Source organism: Haliaeetus leucocephalus, unplaced genomic scaffold (genome assembly GCF_000737465.1).
Source record: "Haliaeetus leucocephalus isolate CR32 unplaced genomic scaffold, Haliaeetus_leucocephalus-4.0 Scaffold484, whole genome shotgun sequence".
In the NCBI taxonomy this organism is placed as follows: domain Eukaryota; kingdom Metazoa; phylum Chordata; class Aves; order Accipitriformes; family Accipitridae; genus Haliaeetus; species Haliaeetus leucocephalus.
The window spans coordinates 3,905,986-3,921,312 of NW_010972920.1; the positions used below are offsets into that span (position 1 = coordinate 3,905,986).

Here is a 15,327-nt window from a genome sequence, read left to right on the forward strand (position 1 = left end):
CCAGTAAAATGATCTGAGTTTAAAAAACCATCTCTAAAAAAACCCAGCTTTTAACTGTGATCAAAAGTGGGAATAAGTATCTGGAGTGAGGAGAGGAGGCACCTTTTGAAATAGCATTATCCTGGAGAAAGATGTAAGACTGCAATGTGAGCATCAACATTTGAATACACCAGAGACTCTGGAGACCAGACTTTTGAAACAAAATGGGAATTCAGCATTCGGGCACTTCCAGCCCACTAACTGCATCCCAAGGAGAACCTGCTGGGCTGTCAGGCAGCCCTTCTAACAGCAACTCCTACACAAGGAAAAATAAATGTAAAAGCTACATCCCTTAGCAATGACTCTGGAACCTGACGCAGGAACAGGTGTTACACCCAAACTTGTGATTGTAAAAGCGCTGCACAGCTCCTACCCCTTCTACAGCAGTGCCTAGATCTCATGATTTTTGAAGTGTCCAAGGCACTTACAATTTCACTTTAGTGTATGCCCAGCAGCACTCACAGTTCAACCGCAGAGTACCCATGCTCTCAGCTCATGCTAAATCTCTAGCTCAGGCCAGGGAGCAGATGTTCAGGTGCCCATTTTGCCTGAGGAACTTAACCAAATAAGAGTGCCGAGAACACGCCAAGCTCCTGATGTTCACGAATCCCTGCTTTGGGGCACTGAGAAGCAAAAGCATCACCTACAAACCTTAGAAAAAAACCATGGGGGCACAAGGAAACGTACAGCGTGAGGGTGAAAACAGTTCAAGACAGAGATTTTCTCACAAGGGAAAGAAAGGAAGCTCAAGCTCAACACAGCACAGAGGCAGTGCAAGAAGAGCTGCTAGAAGTGAATCGTGTTAAAACAGGACATGCTGATAGTTCAGGGACAGATGGGTTAGTAAGGTATCACAGGGAAAGGAGAAGAGTACTCTGGGTAGGAAGGACATGCCTGCAGAGCAGGAGGACATTGGTGACAGACAACATGAAGGCATGTTCCAGGGATACGTGGAGAACCAGGGAGAACTCAAGTGCCAAATCTCACCCCGTGTCTACCAGCCCTTACACTGGGTTCAGTTTCACAAATCCCTTTCACTCCAGGCACAGTTCAGATTTTCTGTGACACCCATCAGTGATGCTCCTTGCCCCTAACATCCTCTGTCACTTTGCAAGTAACAGTAGCACCGATCATCAGCTGCTTCCTACACCAGCCTCTGGAGCTCCTACCATTTTTTCTCATACTCCATGTAATTCTCAGCAGATCCATCACCTAGCAGAGCATGCTGGGATTTCTTTGGTAGAGGGTGTTAGAAGCAGTGGCTGTCAGATTCATAAAGTCACCATGGAAAGCACATGTATACATCCACCAGAAGAAAACACATGCTAAAAATGGGGCAGTAGGCACTACCACCAGTACTTGAGGTAGCATCGCCACGTCTACACAATATTGACACCTGATCTTTGCAGTTGCTCAAATGACTTGTGCAAGGGAGGCAATAGCTCAATAGTCCATGAACATCTTCCTTCACGAATGTGTTAATATACTTACTTTTTTCTTCACTGAATCTGTTAAGCTCCCTTAATCCTGCCATCAGTCCTGGAGCTGAACTCTGGCTTCTTGCTCTGGTACTTACCCCCTCTCCAGGGTATAGGACACGGCAACAGTTTTACATGGTGTTTAAGTTGATGTCTTGCTGTAACGTGAGAGGTGTGTCCTTGGGAGCACTCTCTTCTCTGTCTTTACTAAGGGTTTGACTTCTGTTTGCTACCAATGTTTGGGCAATAACTTTGCTTATAAAATGAACTGTCAGGCACACAAACATGGGCTCTTACCTCCACTATCAGGCTGCTTCCTTGCTAGTATGGTCCCTTGACTACATGTGTTACTTAATGATCTGTGACTGTCAGCACCTTGGTCCTGGGCAGCTGTCTTCTCAGAGAGCCAATACTGAATGCCTGAGAAGGGTGGGAAAAGGAGTGGTGAAAGAGCGGAGTGGTCTCTTCCTTCCCAGCTCAGGGTTGTTTTGTTTGCCATGAACTCTCTCTCAATGCAGTGGGCTCTTTATTAATAAACTTCACTCCCCTCTCCTCCTGTACCAGCTTGCTAGGACATTGGGAAATACCTGGCAGTGAGCAGGGAACTCTGTGATACACACTGCTGTTTCTTCTGCCCTGACATAAGAAAGCATCTTCCCACTATGGGCTGAGTTCAGGGAATAGCAGAAGTGAGTCCTAGAAGACCTAGGCCCTTAGCTGTCATGAGGTGTGTCAGATTCCCAATAAATTCTACACTGCAATTTAATGCAACTTTTCAGAGGATATTTTTGTGGCTACGCAGACTCAGCCCTTGCTACTCAGCCCTTGCTATTTTAAGGGAAGCAACTTTGTCCCAACCACTTGCAACATTCAGCTATCTAACTTCGTTAACTAATTAGAGGTCATTATGATGACAAAGGTTACATGGGCCAAATTCCCAGTTAGTTCATAAGATGGTCCAGCCCCATAGCTGGGTGCTGGCAATATCTTTAAGGAAGAATGAGACATTTCTGTAAATACAGAAATACTGCTCTCCTCTCTCTTCACCTTGCAAACCCTGTTTTCTATCAGCTTGTCTTTTTTGGATTGATTCTCCTCCCCTCACACTCTGTGATTAAACGTTCTCCTCTTCCCAAAACTTACTGTCTGCAGTGCCTTTTGCCTGGGCTCAGAGTCTGGACAAGAACATGCTGGAAACAAGCAGTCTTGCACTGCTGTTCTGCAGCATATGAGCACGCAGAATTGCTGCGTTCTCCTCATTTTACATGCATGCTGTCTTGAAAGCAGATCCTGCAACTTGTTCTGCTCAGCCACGGGTATCTGTGCAAAAGAGGGAGAAGAGAGGAAAGGCTTCTAGTCTGCTATCGTAGGATTCCTTTCATGCTAGGCCTCAGGATAGATAAGTCTCCCCCTCATGGCAATCAAAACCTCCCTATACTCCTGCACAGGCATGTCAGGCCTCTACTACAGCGGCTCTCCCTGCAGGAACCAGACCTTTAGCAGTTGGACCTTGCAGCACTGAACTAAATTTTAACCCATTCACCCACAGCTGTCTGTATTTTACCAATAATTTGTTAGGAATAAAGAAACTGAATCACCTGAAGCAATTTGGATCAATTCTCCAACTAATACAGTTAATTTTTTTTACCAATGGCCTTTTCTTAAGATGAGCTATGTATAAAGCATGACTGTACAAATTTAAGAAGAAAGAAAGAAAGAAAACCCCTGAAAAGAACAAAGTAATTCTGTTTTCTGCAAGCACACAGTCCAAGGAGATGATCCACCACAAAGGATTAACAGCACACTGAAGAAACTGTAAAGTTAATCTTTGACACAATGAACTCCAGACTTGATACACAACTCTAGGAGATGTTTATTTTCTTAACTGTGTCCCAAGAGCCTGTTTTTAGAAAACTGAAACAATCTGATTCTTCCAGGTATGTGTATATAGCGTACATTCAACACCCAGCAAATGGACATTTTCAGCCTCTGAAATATTCTGTGTTCCCTGCTCACATTAACAAAGTGAATGCATGAAAGCACTGGGTTCCCTTCTGCTCAGAACAAATAGCATCTTCCTGTGCACGCCTAAATAGAAAACATCATTACAAAACACCACCAGGAGGCAGTGTATTAAAACATTTGTGCTATAAAAGGACATCCACAACAATAAAAAAAACGCCAAACCCCAAAAAACTCTTCCCCCTCCCAAATCTTCAAACTGATATTTAGCAAATGTATTCTCCCCATCCTCCTCCTCCTCATTGTGCTTTATACACTGACCTCTCTTCTTCTCTACATACCTGAAATTAGTAGCAATTCCACTGTTGTCAAACAGCTTACTGCAGGCGCACAGTTAAAATGGAAGTCAAACTGATTTCTGGAATAGCATTTAGTGGAAAAAATGAGTAAACAAGTAGGTAGAAGTGATATGACAAAATATAAAACCTCCCAACAGACTAAACCGCTTTTGCTTCCTCTGGGGTTTACCAAAACATTCCAAACCTCTGAGGTCTCTCCTAACTATTTTTCTTTTTGTTTACAAATACATCGCAAAATGCCACCCAAAAGGAAGCACTGAAATTTTCACAAACCCAGGAATACGCTCTCGCTCCTTCGACAGGCGGTACTCCTGGATCACTGCCACACCAACGCCGCTGCTACAGGTCTGGCTTGCAACTACGCTGCCCCTGGCACAGAACCAGAGAAATGATCCAGCTCTGCATTTCATGACCCATGAAAGCTGCAAGTTGTCTCCTCTCCTCCGCCCCCTCGGTCCTTCTTTTCTGCTGGTATAAAGGACTATTCTCAGTTGGGGCTCAGCATAGCATAAGAGCCTAAAATCACTACAGATGTATATGAAAGCTTTTAAACTGCTACGTTATTTTAAGTGCTAATTATTTATGAACTTAATGCGTTTTACAGTTTGCAATGCTAAACATACAGTAACTGCTCTTACAGAATCTTGTATTACAGGCTAAGCATATGAAACACAGTAAGGGAGCTACAGAAATGTGCAGACTACCTAAAACATTTCTAAATATGCACTTATAAAAACAAAATCTATCAATAAAGTCCAGCATAAATGCTGTGCAATTGGGTCCTCAGGAAAGGCAGTCCAGAACTAACCAAAAGACAACGAAAGCAAACACTTGTATTTTCAAACTGCAAATTTGGCTCGTAAGAAACTGCATCTGTGTCTCTGACTTCTTAATTCAAACAGACACCACACATTTTCCAATGCAAAAATCACAATTAATTGGGAAATTAAAACACAAGCACAATGTCAGCAGAAATCACAAATTTATTAATCCTTAAATATATCAATCATTTACCATTATGGCAAGAAATATGTACACTGTGTCCCATGGTAAACTGCAGTGTTCCAAAATGACAGAAGTGTATAATTCAATTGTGGTGGAGAGAACAAATCACAATTTCCTCACGTCTTGGTGTGGAAGACAAACTTGGTCTACAGTAATACGTCAACACCACATGCTATGTTACAAGTATAAAAAAAAAACCACCCTACACCTAATTTGTTAATTTTAAATACAGTTATGCCACTTATAGCCGCTTCACAAAAAAAAGTAAAGAAATTAATGAGAAAAAAAATGAGGCCATTACTTTTTTCACAGATCCCATTGGCAGGTTAATATGGCTCAACACATTTATTGTAGATGCTTATTTTAAATATATATTGTTTAAAATCATGTAGTAATTATCAGAGAAGCTTAAATCCATCTACCATACATCCACTAGTAACAACATCAAAATGTTTAAGAACTGCTTTTGATTAGTAATCAACACAGAAAGGTGAAATGATACAAATTAGGAAGGGTTCCCATTTTAAAAACTCCAGGCTGCCGAGTTGTAAATTTTTAACCGCTAAAAAGAATATTGATTGAGATATCATGCACTATACAGCGCTGCAGAAAACAGTTAGCCCTGTTGGTAACAGAACAATTAACAAAAGAAAAAAAAGAAATAACCGATCCCTGTATTTTTCTATTAAAAAAGGAAGGGAACAAACCTAAATGCTTGCAAGGATGTATTTTCACAGCAACATAAGGGAAGCAAGTACAGTCCCTATCACAAAGCTTGTGTTCTGAACTGACACCGAGAGCATTCCCTGTGCAGCGTACAGGCGTTCGCAGCAACGGATCAGGGGCCAAACCAAGTTGGTAATGCTGCGAAGATTGTTGTCCTTGATACTGTACGCTGCACAAGGATTTTAAGAAACCAAGAGCAGATTGAGGGGGAAGAGAGGGGAGAAACAAATCTGTGGTAAAGTGTTACAATCTTCTTAGAAAACCGGTGTATCCATAATACATTTCCAGAGAAGCAACAGCAGCAGTGTAAAGTAAGTAAACTCTTCATACTAAGCTTTTAAGGCCTAATATTTCTCGAGTATATTAACCACACAACTGGTCTATAGCTGAGCCAAAATTCCGTATTTTTTAAAGCCTCCTTAAAAAATTTACAGTACACCTAAAAGCGATTAAAAACCTTTCTCTATTCTTTCATTTTAATCCTCAAAATCTGCTCCTCAATCACCAGTTAGTTCCTTACAATTTTTAGTTTTGCTTAATCATCCAACAGAAATTTTCAATTAGCATAGTAAGAAAGCAAAGGTAAAGACTGAAAAGAAAAAAAAGAAGCTGCTGGCTCACCGGAACATTGACAGTTAATTCTGAATTGACGAAGCCAGCAAATGATGAAAGTTTTCCAGTTTACACAGACTAATAAACTAAGAAGGCTTCAGCTGGTATAAAGCCAAGATATTATCACTTCCACATTTATCAGTGATTTCGTCCATCTACATGCTGTAATAAAAATCTGTTTTACAGTAACGGAGCTGCCAGCGGAAATCCTAACCATTCCTACCAGAACCAAAGCAAAACCCTGGGACTCAGGGCAAAAGGAGGATTCAAAAAACAGTTCTTAAAAAAAGAGGGTAAAATGTACTTTTTTTTTCTTTTTTTTTTTAATAAACAGGATAATTTTTAAAGTTGTCTGTCAAAACTTGGCATAAATGGAGAAAGTGACAAATGTGTTCTGTATCTACTGCTGTCCAGCAAATATTATTTTTGTCTTTTATGCCTTGTTGTTCTCTATTTGCATGGAACATTACCTTCATTGAAATGTTAACAGTGTACAGATGGAATATACAGCAACATGGTGCATCACAAATGTGTTACATGAAGAACCTTCACAACTTCATGCACTCAGAAACATGCATGAAGAGAACGGGATGGCCAAGATGGTAATCAACCAGGTGCGTTGGGTACAGAAAATGCAAGAGCGGCACCGCTGATATTTTTAGCTACGAGGAAGGAGAAAAAAAAAACAACAGATTGCAATTACTGAAGTAACACCACTACCAGATAACAATACATGCTCATGTGTTAGCCAATACTATTAAAAAAAAATCTGAAGATCATTTAACACAACTTTGTGAAGAAAACCAGGGAGGGGGGGGGGAAACCCCAACGCTCAGGCAAAGCATGCTTTTATTTTTCAAAACACTTTACAGACATTTCTCCATCTTTACAACATGCCAGAGAGGCTGTTAAAATAAAAAAGGAAACAGAGGCAGGAAGCAAAAGTGCCTTAACCGATTTCTTAAAGGAAGGAGGGCAGAATTCAGATGTGAGTCTCTGAGTTTAACTTACTTCCTCAGCACGTACATTACAGACACTGCCACGGACTGAGATTCTCATACAAAAATCGAATCAAGTAACAAGGAGGAATCAGATGTCATTTACATGCAAGACATGCTAGAGCCATACACAAAGAGAAAACGAAAGGAAAGGAACACGTAAGCAAGTAGTTAACTAACTCAGCTTATAATATCATTTGTATTACCGTAGCATCTAGGGGCCGAAGTCATGATTGGGATCCCGCTGTGCTAGGCACTGTACAAACACAGAACAAACTCTTTACTTAAGTCTTCCCGCTGTTCAGTATTTAACTTATGAAAGTATAAGAAGGTGTAAGGTGTGATAAGTGAGGGACTATAAGCCTGGGAGCCTCAGGTCTGAATTTAGGTTTGGGAGTCAGTTTTAGATCCAATAGCCCTTTGACTGCCCGCATCATGCAGGTCCACTCTATGTGTATATGCAGACACAGTTCTGCAGAAACACGTTACCACAAGTTCTTAAGAACATGGAATACAGAAAAAAATTTCCTACCATCAGTCATATCACTCAGAGAGAAGCAAAGGACAAGACAGAAACCAAAGTTTGTCTTGTCTGACTTGCAGCAAAAACTACAAATAAAACTTATTTGTAAACTAAAGATACATTTGTGCTCATATTCTTTTCCAAATAAATTGTCTGCATAAGGAAACATTTCCATATACCTGTAACTACCAAAGAGTTCAGTTCTTTCCTTAGACTTATGCACACTCCTTACCATAGTTCTGAAAACAAACAAGCTACTGTGCTTGCAGCAACTATTTGACATCATCTAGGATACGGCGTTTGCAAAAGCAGATCACAGCTATAATTGCTTTTGCAAGTTTATTAGATTTGAAATTCTTCTTCAGACTTTGTGTGTAAGATACTTTTTTATTGTGGAAATGCCATTATTAACTGCTGTGTATTGGCAATAATTAAATAAATAGCTGCAGACTGTATACATTTCAAATACGAGAAAAAAAAAAACGGAATCATAATCTAGAACACCATTTTAATTAAATTTCTTCTGTAGTTTTCCAAAATGGAGTTATTGGTACACTGCTGCTCTGACTGGGAAAAGTAAAGGTGAAGTTCAAGGCAGTCTAAAAAATGGTCAGGATGGGTTATAGAAGGCAAGTTCTAGCATGGCACTACATGGGAATCCACCAGTTAAACCTGAGCAGATGGGGATTAAAGAAAGAATATGTAAAATAACTAAAAGACACATGACAATGCTTGGGCTGAACAGGGAACTATCAGCCTAAAGGAGACTCACTAGTCTTTGCCAATGACCTGAGCACAAGCAATAGGATTGATCTCACATAGTATACTTACACTTAGAGGGAAGGCACTATAAATACAAAGGAAAACAGGAGTATTGTGCAAGAAGAACCAAGTAATCTTGAGGGCTGGGTAATCCAGAAATGTCACATGTAATAATAGGAAGTACAAAGCTGCACGGTCAGCAAAAGTTTCTATATACTCTTTGGATGGAAATGACAATTGAGGATAAATACATGGGTGTCTTAGATGATCTGCTGATGTGATGCAGATGACAAAAGTGCAAAAATCACACCAGAACGTAGCAGTTGTGGCGTTCTCAACAAGGAAAAGAAAGACATTGTGAATTTAAATAAAGCCCTGACCACAAGTGTACACAGTATTTCAGAAGAACCCAAGCTAATGAAAAGACAAACCTCAAACCAGAAAAGACAGTGAAGAACTATTAAGGTAGCCAGGAAAATGGAGATCCTATCAAAAAAAGGCAACCAAGTTAGCATTGTTTATTTATCCTATGAAAATAGAAGGTGGGAAGTAACCTAATCACCCTTCATATAAAACAGCTCATGTCTGCATACCTATCCCCAGTATAGGAGAACAACGATGAAATAAGAATAATCAAGGATACACTGAAAACGACTAAAATTAATTCTGGAAAGTAAGGTTTCTAACCATCAGACCAATGATATTTTAGAAGAGTGATATGAGCAAGTCCAAAAAACCTGCTCTGAATTCAAGATGAGGGTTAGGTAAGGGATTTATGTGATATTGTTGCCAGTGCTACATGGGGGCTACATATCTAGGGCTATGTTGCAAGCTCAGAGCATCTCTCCTTAAGCCTTAGGCATGCTCTAAGGCTTTGAGCCGCTACTCCTTCTCTGACCTTTTCAGCTTGGATATCCTCTCGCAATCCTGAAATTTCCTCTGTCTGACCCCATAGGCTCAGAACACCCACTGACATAGACGCAACCCTGCACTCTCAAAAAAATTACCTCTCAGCTTCCTCTCCTGCCATCCTTATCAGAAATCCTTATCTCTATTAGAGAGCATGAGCAGCTGTAAAGAACTGACATTACACAAGTCCTAAATACTGGCACAGCTTCTGAGAGGCAAATCTCAGTTCTGTATGTATGACTGCATTCCTTTGAGACGTGCAGTCTGAAGGGCCAGGAGTTGCTCTGCGGCAGCTACTGCATGTCCTTTATATTCCAGAGAAACTACCTCTGGCGAGTGTTCGTAGGAGCAGTATGTGTCACAGCACACAGCAGCCCATCGCACAGGTACAAGTTACGTGAACTAAGTATTAAGGCTCCTGTTACAACATTGCACCTCAAAAAGAAGCTGCAGAAGCTATTCTTTGTAGCTCTATGAAGTATTACTGAAAGAATTATCACAAGAATTATTGGGCAAATTCTATAATATTCCATGAAAATAGTAATAAGATGGCTATTTTGTTGCCTTCTGGTTTTGGTGCGTAAGAATGAGTGTTATAAATTACCTTTTCTCTTTAGGATTGTTTCCTGTAAATATGGTTAAATTAAAAAAAAAAATAAAAAAAAAATTGACCCCCCCACCCCAATCATTCTCAAAAAACAGGGGGATGACAGGGGGATGGGACGGGACACCAAACAAAAGAAAAGATCAAATAATTCTCTAGTCCAATTGATTTCATTCTGCTATAAACACTTACTGTCCAGTGTGCACTGGGACAGGTGAACCTGTTTCACTTATGCTTTCTGACTCTACACATACCCAGCTCAGATCCCTTGACAAAACAGTCCTCTATGAAAACATCAAAAATCTGCATAACACTGCATTTCAAGAAAATGTAACTACTCTTTCGATATTATCTGTTGAAACACTGGCAGTGCAGCTGGAATGTGAAAAACAAAGGACAACATGGTTCCTGCTCCCATTGGTTTCACATCTTTAAATAAAATACAATAGTTATCACTAGATAATTGATTACTTTTTTCCTAAATAAAATAAAAAAAAAACCCAACTAAAAATTTCATCCCCACTGATGTTTAACACTTCATTCTGTCATGTTCCTTACTTTATCTAGTATTATTTCATATGGGAGAATAGTGTTGCAAGTAAAATATGGGTCATGATGAAGTTTGAAGGATGAAATCTAAGCTCTTAACATCCACACCAGGAAATTTAGCCACTATCCACATTAAGACGCCTCACACAGATGGAATTACAACCTACAAAGACGGCTTGCACCTGAGCAAACCACGGCCTATACCAGTGCTGCCTGATTTGGAAACAGCCTAACCTAAGCCAAAAGTCAGTGAGGTTGGGCCCCGAGGGACACAGCACCATTAGCGAAGGCTGCAAGCAGAAGAAAAGCAAAGGACTTGAGCAGAACCTCTTGAAGAAGCTGTGACTCTTTATCCTGCTATTGAAACTACAAGCGTGCTGTAATTTACACTGCTGAAAGTCTGGCTCAAGGAATTCAGGTTTGCGCGCGCTAAGCCATGGCATGACTCCCAGGGTATGAGAGGGCATGCAGAGATGCCCGAATGAACGAAAGAGAGATCTGAGGCTGACCCACACGGATGTCATAACTATCAGACAGTGACTATTGAGCAGTTAAGCAAAGAGAGTGTGGGAAAAGAGATAAGAATGTGATAGGTACTTGTATGGCTTAATTTACAAAGTAAATACGTAAACTGGCTCAAAATCAACTTGCAGTGAACATAACTAGGCCTGAGTAAGTAGAGGTGGCTGGAAATCGCAACAAATATTACTCAAACTTCAGTTTTTCAGAACAGTGATACTTTTTTCCTGGAAACTTTCCGATCAGCCCTAACAGCTCCATGTATCCTATTGCTTTTTATTTTTTCAGGTTTTCCTGAAATTCTGTTTCAGGTTTTCCGATCCTATTTTGTGTGACTTGTATCAAGCCTTATCTACCTACATTAAAACATTTTTCTGCTCTTCAAGCTGTCAGTTCAGGGACTGAGTTGGATCAGTGGGCATCACAGTTGAAAAAAACAACAAAGAAAGCATTATTTTAAAAACATTAGCACCAGCTACATGCACACTAGTGAATAGAACACACACTTGGTAAATGACCACAAAAAATTGTATGATCAAGAGGATGGTTTCATAGTTTTTAAGGCCAAAAGCAGCTATTAGACTATCTGATCTGACCTATGTAGTTTAAGCTTGTGATCTGAATTGTTTCTTACTTGATAGGTACTGTTGGTGACCCTGAACGGTGAAAATGAACGTTCTGCCACTTCCCATCACGACGGTGCCAGACCCGTGTTTCCTCTGACTGCATAGTCTTTGGCATCCCACTTCCATCCATGTACTGTGTGAGCCGTATATATGCAATGCAAGCAGCGTCGTCACCCACGAGGTGGACATGAGGATTGAGGATAATGGTGTGGATTGGCTTATTACTTTTGGATAAAGCTAGGAAGCAAACACATACATAGAGGATAAATTAAATTTTCTCTATGTAGGCCAAAATAACTAATCTCACCCCATTTTACAATACAAGAATCTCAAGCTTAGCAGATAAGTAATAATTATTGTTTACTGGTAATCACGACTGACAACTAGCTCAAGTACACTGTAGAAATGAGCACAGTCACAGCATAAAGTATGTTTTCCCCTTTCCTATGAGGAAACCAATCAAATGTTTAATAGTATATATTATTTAATCCATGTGCATACATGGATTAAATAAAATGGGGGCCACCATCTTGAGTTTCCCAATACTTCAGTTTCACTGCTGTATTTAATGTCTACTGACATTTGTACTTAATATTTTCAGTGAAAATAATTCAGCTTTTAACTCACTCTTGTGACATATTCTATTAAGTGCTGATATCTATGAAAACTAAAAAGCTGCAGTAATGAAAGGAAACATTTTAAGGAAAAATATGGAAAAAGCTGTTTTGGAGATGGAAGAGAATTTAGGAATACAATAATCCCATTTTATGCTCAGACATTTCTCAAAAATTACTGGATAAGCTGGTATCTTCATTTACAATATTTTATTTCCTGTTGAGTCAAGTCTGCTCTAAAATGGTTACCTACGTTACACGATCCCCCAAAACTTTATTAAATCTACTCTATGGGTAATTTTTCTTTCTTATACCTGGCATGATTGTAATATATATATATATATGAAAAATATATATATTGATGTTTTCATATATACACACACACACCCCCAATACAAAAAAGACAGCCGATCAGATCCTCAGCAGTACAGACTGAGTGACTACAATGTCTTCCCTAATACATCACATACTAACCAGAAGTGCTGACTGTTAGTTGCAATCACTGCAATCACACGACCTTTCTTTTAAGTACACTCACAGCATGGTTTTCTCATTTCCCCAATAGAAAAAAAATGTATGAGAATTACTTATCTATGGTTTGTTTGTTTTTTCTTTTATATATCTTGACTTTCTCTTTCCAAATACCTGAAACTTTCCGCCACTCTCCAAGGTATCCTATGATGTGTGAACGAGCACAGCAAAAACAGACAGAAAAACATGTAGAGCAGAATTCCCTTCCCCTGTCCAACTCAATTAACTCCCAAACCAAAATGCTAACTAGACTGCAGAAACACAGTCACAAGGAACAGATGAAGATTCACAGATATGAAAAAGAAATGTTTACCATTTTCAAAGTAAAACCGGTGAAAGTCCATCCCTTCTACTAGATTACCCAAAGCTTCAGGTTCAAAAGATGTAAGGCCCGGATCACAGATTTTTCTGCAGAAAAGAGGAAATTCTGTAATAAACACATGCAGTTATGCAACACAACTTTGGAGAGATTACTTTTTAAATTTTTCTTTATTCCCCTCAGACTTGTTACTTACCTGTGCCACCACACTGGAAAAGAACAGAACTTAAATGGGGAGAAGTAATGGAGTTCTGGTTTCACCTAAATTAGTAAATTTGACGGCTTACTTTAGGTGGACTGGATTTCATATAAACCATCTTTTGACCAAAAAAAAGCCTGCCAAAGAAGGCTCCACAAGTCAATGGTATTACAAGTAGGAATTTTTACTTGTGACTCTGAAAACTGCCTCTGTGCAATCCAAAGGATACTTTTAATGTCTCACATCATTATTTAAGCAAGATTTAATTTTTTTTTTAACTGACAAAATTTAGGTAAGAATTTGAAATAAGTTTCCACTTGACATTTGTACAACAAAGGTTTTAATGTGATCATACTAAACAAAAGTTTAGTGCTGGCAAGCCTTTAAACAGGACAAGCAGTGTCACTGTTGAACTGTGAGGCTTGTGCTGCAACAGGATAGAATCCACTCAGAGAAACATAAGAGGCCAAAAGAAATGCTGAGAAGGGCTTTCCTCTACTTTTGTAAATTTTTTTTCTGTGGTAGAAAGAGAAGAGAAGCAGTGATGGAACTGTGTCTTTGCAGAGAAAAGCTGAGAGGGAAAGCGGTCTACTTTTCCCCAGCAAATTCTCGCATAGTGCTCAGCAGAGGCTGGTGGACTAAATTCCATGTGGTCTTTCACGCTCTGAAGTACAAAAAGGATTCTAGCTAATATCAGTCTCTACATGCAATACAAAATTTCTGTTAAAAAACGCTTCTACTGTGTTTCTGGATTCTAAATCACAAACGTGACTTTACTTTCATGCACCAAGAGAGATCACTGCATATTCTGAGTCAGGATTATGGTCCTGTCTTGGCAGAGTAGTACATTAGATTTATACTAGCAGCTCCTCTGAAACTGGCATTTGTAAAGGCTCATATAAAGCCAGGGCAAAGCAGCAATGAACATGTCTTGTGTTTCTTGGGGGCATCTGAGAATGAACTTCAACAATACATAAATACAGACACACACACACTCGGATATAAATATACAGTCTCCAATACATCAACTCTCCTCACTCCCTCTGAAATGAGAAAACTTACGTGTAAGCTTCAAAGTCCCCATTGTTGATAGCTTCAATCAACTGCTCAGTAACCTTGATAATCTCCTGCTTACGAGCTAGAGAGAGACACAAATACAACTCTTAAAATGGAAGGCAAAGTGGAAGGTGACAGCTGAAAGGCTGTCAGAAGAACAGCCGCAACAAAGGTATTCTGTCATTCCTCAGCTGGCACAATGGCCATTTTTCTTCCTTTTCTATGACCAAAGGACATGGTGTTATATTGCTGCTTTACACTGATTTGGCCTCAGTGTACTCCTGTAGTCACGAGGAAATTAAACACATGTCAAGATCAATCCTCTTTCCTATCATGCTTGTATCTTCTGTCCTTCACTGAAGGATCTGCTGTTTAAAAAGCAAAGCAAACCCAAACCCCAACTCAACTTCAAATTAAAGGAAACTGATTATTGTTTTACAAGCAATGCTCTAATGTTTCACACACACATGGGGCCTTTACCTTTTAAGTGTCTAATGCTGATTTTCAGGAACCTTTGTAACACGTGATGTTTGCTTTGGCCAAATGTGTACATTTAAGTAAAGAGGAATTTAGGCCCTAAGACTATAATCAAGGTTGTCCGGTGCAAAGCTTGCAGATTACATATAACGCATACACATCCACACAGGTCTAATTACAACACAGTGTCTTTCGCCTCTGACTTCGGTGATTATGCCTATCCTTTGCTTGTAAAATGCTTAACGGATCTGTATTACAATTAGCCTCAATTAGATCACTTGGTGATAGTACAGTACATCTACGACTACTAATAAATGCTAAATAGTAACAGAAGAATAATTCATTAAAAACAAGCAGAATATGTATTTCTAGTAAGAATATTCAAACTCAAGCAGTATTTGCATATGCTTCAAAGGCAATAGTATGTGAAACAGTTTCTCCTCTATCTGTCAGTCAAGAA

General features: G+C 39.5%; 1 protein-coding gene across 3 annotated transcripts in view; it reads right to left on the reverse strand.

Annotated features, from left to right (window-relative positions):
* Positions 1–5,175: 5,175 nt before the first annotated feature.
* CAMK2D (calcium/calmodulin-dependent protein kinase II delta) overlaps positions 5,176–15,327 on the reverse strand; it is a 160,117-nt gene continuing 149,965 nt past the window's right edge. Inside the window, exons 14-18 of one of the 3 annotated variants that reach the window (XM_010575542.1) lie at positions 14,397–14,472; positions 13,130–13,224; positions 11,680–11,908; positions 7,386–7,435; positions 5,176–6,843 (exon numbers count right to left, since the gene is read on the reverse strand). In XM_010575542.1, coding sequence (XP_010573844.1) covers positions 7,429–7,435; positions 11,680–11,908; positions 13,130–13,224; positions 14,397–14,472 — 407 coding nt within the window. In that variant the 3' untranslated portion in view covers positions 5,176–6,843; positions 7,386–7,428. Of the gene's footprint in view, positions 6,844–7,385; positions 7,436–11,675; positions 11,909–13,129; positions 13,225–14,396; positions 14,473–15,327 lie in introns of those variants that run through there. The other 2 variants (XM_010575541.1, XM_010575543.1) reach the window with 2 other exon arrangements.